Source organism: Vombatus ursinus, unplaced genomic scaffold, assembly GCF_900497805.2.
Source record: "Vombatus ursinus unplaced genomic scaffold, bare-nosed wombat genome assembly UNPS02014973.1, whole genome shotgun sequence".
Taxonomy (NCBI): domain Eukaryota; kingdom Metazoa; phylum Chordata; class Mammalia; order Diprotodontia; family Vombatidae; genus Vombatus; species Vombatus ursinus.
The window spans coordinates 21,299,878-21,312,254 of NW_020954751.1; the positions used below are offsets into that span (position 1 = coordinate 21,299,878).

The window sequence follows — 12,377 nt, forward strand, 5'->3', positions numbered from 1 at the left end:
GATAGATAGATAGATAGATAGATAGATAGATAGATAGATAGATAGATGATAGATAGACAGACAAACATATGGACACATAAAACAAGAAGTGTTCAGAAGAGGACATTCAGGATGATGAAGGACTTCCGATTAATGGCATATGATGATATGTTTAAGGAACTTGGATGTTCAGTCTGGAGAAGACTTGAGGGGGTAGTGACAATTGCATTGAAGTATCTGAAAGAGTGTCACAGGGAAGAGAATAAACTTGTTCTTGGTCCCAGAGGGCAGAAATAAAACAAACGGACAGAAGTTGCACCAAGTTCAGTTTAGATTTGATGTAAGGAAACCTTTTCCTTATAATTAGAGCTACATAAAAGTCAAATGAGTTGCTTCTCAAGGTAGTGAGTTCCTCTTCATCAGAGGTATTCAAGCAAATGGCTGTATGATAGAGGTAATTCCTTTTCATGCATGGGCTGGCTTCAACATCTGCTGTGATGCCTTCTAATTCTAAATTCTGTAATTACACATTTAACTGATGTAGGGAATCTTTTATACTATCATGGGACTAATTTTTTTAAAATCTTTTTTTTTAAACTTTTTCCTCTGAGGTCTACTCAGGAAAATTATAGCAAAAATATGAAGAGGTTTCATTCTTTTTGCTCCTAAGGTCTTTGATGTCAATGCTGCAAAAATATGTGAGTTTAACACACATACACACACACACACACATATATATGTATATAATGCTAGATACTATAAAGTCCATTTAGAATCTGCTAACCAAGTGAATTCCTTTGTACCTAGGGTAATATGAAGTTGATATTAAGTCCTACCTAGATGAATTCTGCCTGGCTCACTATTTCTTTTTATACTGGAGCACCAAGTGAGGAATTTCCTCTACCAAAGTAGGTATCTTGTTTCCAACTTGCATTCTTACAGGATTGCCTGGGTCGCTGTCCTACATCTTGCCCAGGTTAACATAAAAGTGGGGTTTGAACTCAGGTCTTCTCGACACCAACGTCATTTATCTATCTACAGTACGATGCTATCTTATCTGATCCACTGCTATGTTAGCTCTCCAGAATTTACCATAAGGAAACACATCTTTACAGTGCTGTGAAGAAATTTCATTTTGCTATTGATGTGAAAAAAATCACAATTGCTGCAATGAACCATATGTGTTGTCATAGGATTGACCTTTGTATATTCAGAGAGGGTCATCACCAGAAAATGGATCACAGCATGATGAATGTTTTGTCCATGAAAGCCCATTCGATAAAAATGCAAAATGGCCTTCAGTACTTTGTGGATCTCTTCTGATTCTGCAGTGATGGTGATGGAGTGGTAGAGAAGGGGACTGACAGTGTGAGGAATCACAAAGCTTTCAGAATATCTATGAACATTCATTTGATGTTAATACTATAAATGTCATCACCATATCTACTGACCAATGACTGGAGTTTGATGTTCCAACAAAATTGCAACGTCCATATTTGACAGGTTTTCTCTAAACAAAGGAATAAAGTTGTAGCAAAATGGAACAATGGCTCACAAGTTCCCATCAGAGACATAAATAAAGGAGTTTATTGGTTTTATTTTATTTTGTGTTCAAGGATAACAAGAAAGATTATTTCATGGGTATAGTGGGCTTTGGCCACATCTTGATGCAACCCCAACTAAGACCTGATTCCTACGCATAGATCTAGAATGTGGATCTAGACTGTGGAAGTAGCCCAAGGTAGTGGTTATAGACAGACAATAAATAGATGTAAAATGGAACAAGTCTTACAGTAGAATAATCTCATATCTCTATCATAATTAATGCCAGTGGAATCACCAAAGTGGACTCTAAATTTTTCAATGCTCATTGGACTATCTGAGAAGTATTAAAGGCACTCAAGAAAAGTATGTAAGGAAGAGTTAATTCCAACCACCAAATGTGGGGTGAAGAAAGCCATAATGAAAGACAATTTTAAAAGTCCCCTGTGACTGATTTTTCAAGGCATTTCAAGGAGAAGATTCCAAAAAGAAAGGAAAAAGTAGTAGATAATATTATTAGCAAATCAGGTGACTAAAAAGACTTTAGGAACCACTAATCTATGTACCTGCTTCCTCATCTCCATAAAATCTATTCGAAAATGATTATACACACATCAAGGGTATTCTTGAAGAAAATGCCAGAAGGAAATAGTATTTATCACAACTTCATAGAAACAATTGATTCAGAAATATAAAGAATTCAAAACCCAACTGTGCTTATTATTTGTTAATTTACAACAAATCAACTTAGGACAAAGCACAACATTAAATGGTTTCCATTTTTTTGGTCAATATTTTTATTTTTACTCAAAACATTTCAAATGTACTTATGGGAAGTTCCAAAAAGATATTTTAACCATTTTCCTGTATTAATATTCAGGTAAATGTTGATATGTTGCTAATGTGTAATATCTTAATATATTTTGTGCTTTTGAATCTACTATGAGGTATTTTTATATATCATTAATAAATTAGTCTTTCTTTTTCACACTGCAAGCTTTTCTTGGTCTCAGAATCCCAGTAGTTTCAGAGGCATTGTGAAGGGTAGAGATACAAGTCATGTGGAAGTGAAAACTAGACTAAATTATGAAACTGTTTCATAAATTTAAAATACTGCATAAAATTATTAAAATTATTATGAAATATAATATTTCCTTAAAAAGTTAGTAGAATCAAATTTTTGTATTTAGCAGTAAATATTTTGAGAACAGAGAAAGGTTTTTGTTAACATATGAGAGTAGTGTGGTAAATGTTTGAATGATGCTTCAGTAACCATTTTGGATGGATGGTTACTGAAAGCTGAGTTATAGAAAGGTAGAATTTGGAGAAGAGAAGTTTATTTTTACATTATTAAAAACTCCCCAAATTAATTTCTCATTTCATCTTTGACTTGCTACAATGATCCCATCAAAGCACTTCTTTGGAAAGGCCATCAGTAATAACAAAAAGAAGAAAGTTTTTCCTGAATAGAGGAGACCTCACAGGACCAGTTTGGTCCAAAGGGACTCAAGGTATATAGAGTATCAGATTTTGAAGTACAGTTAGGTCTTAATTAGGGTGAAAAATTAATCTCATTAAGGGATCATATTACTTGAATTTGCACTCCATATTTCCATTGGCTTGGAACCAGTTACTACATTTTACATAATTATAACTTAGAAAAGTGTGGATCTGAATACATGTGGAGATCATTATCAACACTAATTAGGTCCTAGCTCTACATCTTGACTGTGTCATAGGTGAATCACTGCAGTGCTGTAGGAGTGACAATGGTGAGGATGGAGACTATTAAGATCCTTAAGAGGGGCAGGTAGGTGGTGCAGTGGATAGAGCTTAGGCCTTGGAGTCAGGAGGACCTGAGTTCAAATCCAACCTCAGACACTTCACACTTACTAGCTGTGTGACCCTGGACAAGTCATTTAACCCTAATTGCTTCACCAAAAAGCAAAAAGAAAGAAAGATCCTTGAGAGACTCCCAAGCTAAGTCTCTGTAGCATGGCCAACACTATGGTCTCATTCAGCCAGGCAGTCACTGAGACAACCAGGTGGGACTTACTGGCACAGAAGATGCCCATTATCACAAAAGCGATATTCAGCCACTCTGCCTTGTTGCAGTGACTCTGCAGCTTAAGCAGAATATAGAATGCCTCAACCATCTACTTAAAATATGCAAACTTCATGATAGTAAAGAGAAGGGATCTCTCAGAAAGTCTATTCTACAAGAAGTTGTCTCTCATGTATATCTTAAGATCACACTGAATTTCTTGATATTTAGAAATATAGATAACTTCAAGCATCTTCAGGCAACATCACATGCAAGAAGAAAGTCTTGGTCTTGGAATAAGAAATGACTTGAGTTTGAGTCCTTGCATGCTTACTAGCTGTGTGACCAAGAGTAACTTACTTAGCCTCATTGAGCATCAATTTCCTCATTTGCAAAACAATAATTGTAGTACCCATCTCATAGGGTTCTTGTGAAGCTCAAATGAGATAATGTACATTCAGGTTCTTTGTAAATTTTAAAGTATAATGGAAATGACACTTTTTATCATTAATATAAAATAGGGAGACAAATGCTATGGAAAATATTTTGCATTCAATCCAGATGGAAGAGGGATTCCCAGATGGATGTAAGGTTCTCTAAATGCTCCTGTTTGTGTATGACATTGCATAAATTTTTATGATGTTCCTTTTTTTTTTATCTTTTTTGGTGAGGCAATCAGGGTTAAGTGACTTGCCCAGGCTCACACAGCTAGTAAGTATCAAGTGTCTGAGGCTGGATTTGAACTCGGGTCCTCCTGACTCCAAGGCCAGAATTCTATCCACTACACTATCTAGCTGCCCCAATTACGTTCCTTTTACTCTCCCTTTTCTTTACTCTCTTAAAAATTTTAAAACAGAAACAATTCCCTTAACCCTCCCCTTCCTCCATTTATCTTATTTAATTAACACTATCAACCCTTTGAAGACAGTAATGTTCTGAAGGGATACTTGTTTCTTCTTCCTTCTATTATAAATTTCATCATATAGTCCCTTCTAGTTGTTCACATTAACTTACTTTTTTTAGGTTTCTTTTCACTTTTTGTGCTTGCGTTTCAAATTTCCTACTCAGTTCTAGTTTTTTCATCAGGAATATCGATTACATCAAAGATTAATCCCCCTGGTAGGATTGTACTCAGCTTTTCAAAGTCAATTATTCTTGCTTTGTAAACTTATATCATCTGATTTGGGGAATATTGTAATTTATGATTTCTTCTCATCTCTAGTAGAAGTTGCCATATTTTATGTGATCATAACTGCTATTGCTTGATGCTTGAATTCTTTCTGGCTGCTTGTAGTATGTTTCTTTGGTCTGGAAGCTCTGGATCTTGACTATGACATCCCTGGGAGTTGTCCTTTCAGGATTTCTTTCAGGGGTTTATCAGTGGATTTTTTTTGTTTATTTATTCATTTATTTTTTGGTGAGGCAATCGGGGTTAAGTGACTTCCCCAAGGTCTCACAGCTAGTACGTGTCAAGTGTTTGGTCTAAGGCCAGATTTGAACTCAGGTCTTCCTGACTTCAGGGCCAGTGCTCTATCCACTGCGCCACCTAGCTGTCCGTCAGTGGATTTTTTTTTTTTTTTTAAATCTTCACTTTGCCGCCTGGTTCTAATCAGTTCGGACAAGTCAGTATTGTATGATCCTCCTTCTCCTCCTCCTGCACAGTTTTCAGAGAATATAATGCTTTTCAAATTCTCTCTTTTTGGACTGTATTCCACTAAGTTGTTTTTTGATAGCAAATACCTTACCTTTTATTCTATTTTTCAAACTTTTAATTTTGTTCTCATATTTCTTTTTGTTTTTTGAAATAATTTTCTGTTTAGTCTATTTTAATTTTCAGAGAGTTTATTGCTTGAGTAAAATTTACCATTTTCTGCTGTTAGATATTCTTTATACCAAAGATTTTATTTCATTTTTTAAAAGTCTCTTCCTTAATTTCTTCTAGTATTTATATAGTCCTTGAGGGCAGTCCATTTTTGGTTTTATTCCTTTAGAGCTCTTCTTGTAATTGTAGTTGAATTTTTGCTTCTCTCTAGATCTGTAGTAATTGTCCATAATTGTCTACAGAAGTTGTGTCTTTTTCTATTTATACATATATTTAACCTTTGTTCCTGAACTGGAGCTTTATGGCAAGGCCAGACTGCACTTTCTGCTGTATTTTTTGGGTGGGATTTGTCCCTGATTTATCCTAGACCTGTGTCATCTGAGTTCCTGTGCTAAATTCTATCTTGCAGTTAAAAGCTCTGCTAGGTTTTAGACTCTCCTAGATCTTTGAAGTTCAGAGCTCTATACTTTTGGAGCCCTCTATGACATCTCAAGGGACAGTGAAAAGGACTTTGGAGCCCCAGGGCCTAACATGTCCCAATCTGAGTACTACTGCACCCTTACAGTTCACGGCTTCTGATGGGGGTTTCTGAAGTAAGTGCTCTGGGTAACTGAACACTAGCATTTTTCTGTGGGATCTCTTGATTCATTCTTTTTGCAACAATAGGTGACTAGATTCTTGAGGGGCTTCTGTCTTGTTTGCCTGAACTGATACTAGCTTTTGTGTTAGGTTCCCTTTCATACTTGGTTGTAGACTTAAGATTCAGTTTGGGAGAAGTAATGGGGTAGATTAATTCACTAATTGTAATTTCTCATTGGATTTTTAAAATTATACTTTTGTCTGATGGCATTATTTAGACTTTTGCTGTATTAGGTGTGTGGAAGCTCGGCTGCCTGCCTCTGTTCAAGTAGCCATCTTGACCTGAAATATTATCCATTAAATATTAAAAGCTTCTGAGGAAGCCTACAGCATGTTGAATAGATTCTTTATGAAATATTAATGGAAACATATTGACAAGAATATTACATTATGAAAAGGCATGAATGGATTGCAATCTGCACTGTCAGTTAATTAACATTTATTAAGCACCTACTATTTGCCAGGAGCTGTGAGTGATGGAGTTGCAAACAGCAAATGAATACAGCCTGGTTGAAAAGTTCTCTACTCCATGCTCCATTTGGAGAAGTCTCCAAAGCAGAGGGTCCTGATGTAGTGGAAATAGCAAGGCAGATTTGATCTTTTTAAAAAATATTTTTCCAATTACATGTAAAATAATTTTTAATATTCATTTTTGAAAATTTGAGTTCCAAATTCTCTTCCTCCCTTACTCCCCTCTCCCCTCATTGTGGAGGCAAGGACATTGATATAGGTTACACATGTGGAATCATGAAAAAAACATATTTCCATGTTAGTCAAGTTGGGAAAAGACAAAAGACCAAAAAAAAAAAAAAGGTTGCTGAAAAATAAATAAAAAAATATGCTTCAATTTGTATGCAGACTCAAGTTCTTTCTCTGGTGGTAGGTAACATTTTTCATCACAAGTTCTTTGGAATTGTCTTAGATCATTGTATTGCTGAGAACAGCTAAAACATTCACAGTTGATAACTGCAGAATACTGATATTACTTTGTATGGCATTTTTCTAGTTCTCCTTCCTTCACTTTTGTATTATTTCATGTAAGTCTTTCTAGGTTTTTCTGAAAGCATCCTGCTCATGATTTCTTATAGCACAATAGTATTTCATCACAGGCGTCTAGGTGGTATAGTAGATAGAGCACTGGGCTTGGAATGAGGAAGACACAACTTCATGAGTTCAAATCCAGCCTTGACACATACTAGCTATGTGACTCTGGGCAAGTCATTTAACCCTGTTTTCCTCAGTTCCTCCTTTGCAAAATGAGCTAGAGAAGGAAATGGCAAACCAGTCCAGTATCTTGTCCAGTATCTTTGGCAAGAAAACCCGAAAATGGGTTATATAGACTCAGACACAATTGAACAACAACAATTCCATCACAATCATATACTACAACTTGTTTAGCCATTCCCTAGTTGATGGGCATCCCTTTAAGTTAAAATTCTTTGCCACCACAAAAAGAGCTGCTATAAATATTTCTGTACATAAAGGTCATTTCCTTTTTTCTTTAATCTCTTTAAAATATAGACCTGGTATCACTGGGCTAAAAGGAATGCATGATTTTGTAGCCGTTTGGGCATAGTTCCAAAATACTCTCTAGAATGGTTGGATCTGTTGACAACTCCACCAACAGTGCATTAGTGTCCCAATTTCTCTACATCCCTAACAACATTTGTTATTTTCCTTTTTCTGTCATGTTAGCCAATCTAATAGGTATGAGGAGGTACCTCAGAGTTGTTTTAATTTTCATTTCTTTCATTAATAGTGATTTAGAAAGGCTGATTTGATCTTGCAGGGTAACGAGGTTCCCATGGGCCTGATAGAAAAGTAAAAAGGAGTAGGAAATGAAGAGAAACTGATGGACAGAGTATCATCTTCTGAGAGCATAGATACATTGAACTATTAAAGTACATGATCAAATTTAGCAGAAGTAGGAATGTTGAATTTAACTGTTTAGTAAACTGGAGAGCCAAAGTAAATCTCTGAATCAGAAAGGCCTAGATTCAAATCCTGCCTCTAACACAAACTAGTTGATGGTAATAAGCAAGTCTTTAAACCTTCAGTGCACCAAGAGACTCTGCAAATTGTAAATTGTAAGTGATTTGCTGGCCTGCCTTATTAGAAGTTTTGATAGTGGGATTTCCATGTACTAATAAAAAATAAAAGATGTAAACCTGTAAAAAAAAGTCATAGATAACACTACTCAAATTTGTTCCATCAACATAGAGATCACCATGGATTGTAAAAGGCTATTTTCAAGCAAAACCCAAGTTCTCACAGGCCCTACATCAAGCTGTAAAGACACTGATTATGTGACATGATAAATTTTCTCTTTGCCATCTCATTTGAAGAAAAAGCTACCCAAATTCAGAAAGGCTCATCGTCATAGGACTGGACACCAGAAGATACACACACACACACACACACACACACACACACACATACATATACATACATATACACATATACACACATACATACGCACATTATATATGTGTGTGTGTATATGTGTACACACACATATAAGGCTGGAAAAATATCTAGCTAGCTAGCTAGCTAGCTAGACAGATAGATAGATACATATATATGTAGATATATACAAATTTCTTTTCCAGCCTTAATACTGAATGAAAACCATAGGATCATAAATCTAGAACTGCAAGGGATTTCAAAGACCACTTAGTTCAATTTTCTCATTTTTGCTAATGAGGTAACTGACACCCAGGGAGTTTGAGAGACTTGACCAAGGTCACACAGGTAGTCAACATCAAAGGTGGGAATTGAACTCTACTCCTTTGATTGTAAAGCCAGTTATCTTTCCATCATTCAAACTGCCTCCCATCTACAGCATGAATGGAAGAAGCAATCACACTAGTGAAGTAATATATCCTTGAAGTGTTGAAATATTCATAGGTAAGCCACATAACTAAACATATGAAGTGTGATTATAACATAATAGGATCGATGTCATTTCTTATACTCTCTAGGCATCAGTTTTATGAAAGGGTTAGATTAAAAGATCTCTAAGTCTAGGTTTAAAATTGAATAACTACAATTTTTGAACTTTGAAATTATGAATAATAGTACAATAATAAGCCAGCATTTACATAGTACTTTGAGGTTTGCAAAGTGCTTTATAAATAAAATCTCATTTTTTCCTCCCAACAACTCTGGGAGGTAAATGCTATTATCCACATTTTACAGATAAGTAAACTGAGGAAGTCAGAGGTTAAATGACTTACTGAATATCACACAGTTAGTAAATGTCTGAAACGAACTTGAATTCAGATATTTCTGATTTCAGGGTCCAACACTTTAGTTGCTTAGAACTGACCTTCTTCCATCTTCCCCTTTAATATTATTATGCTGATTTTATTTCCATTGTTCAAAAGATTTTAGTGGCTCCTCTTTGGGAACTGTCTTTGCAACCTGTGGCAAATATTTATTATGTGGGGATGGAACTGATTTCTAGAAATAGCCAAATTGTCTGGTGTGTAAGTTGGGTTATGTGTTTATGTTTTTAATTAAAAAAGATTAGTGCTACTATAATATATAGTAATGCCTACTTTTTCATTTGGTCTCATATACTAGCCCTGAGTATAATCATAAAACAGGAGCTTCAGAAATATTTTCAAGGAGGTAACATTGCGGTGGGAAGGATACTTTTTTCTGTATGAATAATTTTTATTTTACAAAATCAATCTTATTACTTTACAATCCTACCTTTTGAAGAAAAGAAAGGTCATCAACTAAAAAATTCCTGGTGAGGTAAGCCAGACCTTGAGTGAAAGGCTTGGCCTTGTGCAACAGAGACACCATTTAGTCAGTCACTGAACTGTAACGAATCCAATATTTTCCCTGTCACTCACAAAACAATATTTCTCCAATTAAGGATGGAAAGTCATCTCCCCTGAATGTCAGAACAGGCTTCTGGGGACCAAATGTGTGACCAAGTGCTCAGTGACCTTTCACAGCCCTCAGCTTCCACTTTAGAGCAACTTTGACATGACATAGGGGGTCAGTTGCTGGTTTATAGTCCCTTAGAAGGTAAGTAGTAAGATCAGGAATACATATACCTTGCATTTTCCACACAATGAGAGACCATAACTTTTCTCATCAAAATACATCATTACATCTTATTATTACAAATAAAGAAGCACAAGTCAGTGGAATTAGCATTGTTCTAGAAATTCAAAGTCTTAGGTTCTAATCCCAGTCTTACTCTTTTCTTCCATTAGACAAGTTTTTTCAACTCTCTGGATCTCTTTTACATATCTAACATTCTTTGTTCTAAGGCCCCTTCCAACCCTAACATTCCATGTTCTAAAGTTACTTCCACCTCTAACATTCTGTTACTCAGTAATATGAACCTTTAGTAGAGCATAAAAGGCAAGACAGAATAAAACTTGTCAGCTAAAATTAATTAACAACAGCTCAATTTAAAAATCTGGAATCATATTCATTTCTTCATTCATTCAATGTTTATTATAGTTCCTAAACTTAAGGAGCTTACATTCCATCAGAAAAGGTGGGGATGGGGGTGGGAATGGGGAGTGGGGAGAATCTTGTAACAAAAGGAAGCTTTGGAATCAATTACTGAAGCTTGAGTTGGTTTTCAAAGGAAGCTGAGGAAAACATCATAGAACGGAAGTAAAAACAATAAGTAATTTTAACATTTGCTTTTCCCATTTGGTACCTGTCTTTGATTTTCCGTTTCTAGTCTCAACCTTGCTTCCACACATCTTCGGGTTTCCAGGAAAGCTTGACGTTGGGCTCTGTCTGACAGGTAGCTAATGAAGATTCCTGCTGTGTTCATGCACATGAACAAGACCGCCTGAGCCACTATCTGAAATAGAGGAGTAAACATGACCTTGGTCAGATGTTTTAATTAATATTTACTTTGAGAGAGAGAAAGAGAGAGAGAGAGATTGGATTCCTTAAAGAGACTTAATGCAGTGACCCAGTGCTGAGAAGCCTTTTAATATAGCTATGAAAACAGAACTGGCCCACTCTCAGGATGGGACCCTGTGAAGAAATTTAATTAACTTCTCTTCATTTGAGACCAATGATTGGTCTCAGGCCACTACTTAGGCTTGGATCAGTGACATTCAGTATTTCTATCTAAAGCTATGAATGGCTCATTCACATGTAACCCACTTTTTTTTTCAAGACCTATGATTTCTGCATTTGAATATTATATTGTACAGTACTTCACAGGGCCCAGAGTAGCTATGGACACATTTGGGAAATTACAATTGGAAACATGACCCCAAATTAGACATGTGCTGGAGTCACCTTTCATTGGCTTGTGAGAGTCCATTGTTAAATTTTCAGTGTGACTGTTAATACCTCCAAAATCAGTAAGCACCACAAATTAGGGACTAATTTATAATTTTATTGAGTTTTCTAGACTTAAAGTGATGAATAAAATGTTAATAATCCAGGTTAAATTTAAAATTCTGTTATGTGTATATGTGTATTTAAGTATATCTACACACATACATATAATAGTAAACATACATATGTATATATATATGTTTTTTTCCAGAAATCCAGTTGTTAAACATTTACCAGTAAACCTCCATTCCAGAGTCCCATAGTTGTAAGATTTAAAATGATTGTCTCTTCTCATCTCTCAGAACACTTTAACCATAATAACAGTAGCAGCAACAGCAGCAAATGGTGGTGGTGGCTATGGTAGGCATAATAATAGTAATAAGACATATACTTGGTCCTTTAAATTTTAAAGGATTTTGCACACATTGTTAGATTTGTGAGCCAACAATCTCATAAGTCAAGTACTATAGGTATTTTAAACTTCATTTTACAAATAAAGAAACAAAAGTTTGGAGAGGTTAGTTAGATAATTTGCTCATTTACATAGTAAGTGTCAGAAGCTTATACAGTTTCCCTTTTGGCTTTTCATCTCTTCTTCAATCGTTTTTGGATTCATAGTTTGGATCATTAGATGCAAAAATCAGTCTGATGATGATAATAGTAATAGCTTGCATTTATACAGCACTTTCTATGTGTCAGAGTCTATGCTAAGCACTTTACAAATATTATTTGATCTGATCCTCACAACAACATTGGCAGGTAGGTGCTATTATTAGCATCCCTATTTTACAGGTGAGGAAACTAAGGCAAAAGAGGTTAAGTGACTTGCCCAGGGTCACACAGCTAGTAAATGTCTGAGGTAAGATTTGAACTTCCTGACTTCATGCCCAGTACTCTATTCGTGGTGCCATCTAGCTGCCTATTTCTGGCTAGTCTGCTTACTCATCGCTTACTGCCTATTCACTCCTGACTGGTTTTCTAGAAATAATAATAGCTATCATTTCCATGGTTCTTTAAGTT

The 12,377-nt window shown here is 35.5% G+C and overlaps 1 protein-coding gene across 1 annotated transcript in view; it reads right to left on the reverse strand.

Moving 5' to 3' along the window:
* LOC114030674 (adenylate cyclase type 8) overlaps window positions 1-12,377 on the reverse strand; it is a 361,242-nt gene that overhangs the window by 284,792 nt on the left and 64,073 nt on the right. The window contains exon 2 of the mRNA XM_027845528.1: window positions 10,717-10,866. Coding sequence (XP_027701329.1) covers window positions 10,717-10,866 — 150 coding nt within the window. The remainder of the gene's footprint in view (window positions 1-10,716; window positions 10,867-12,377) is intronic.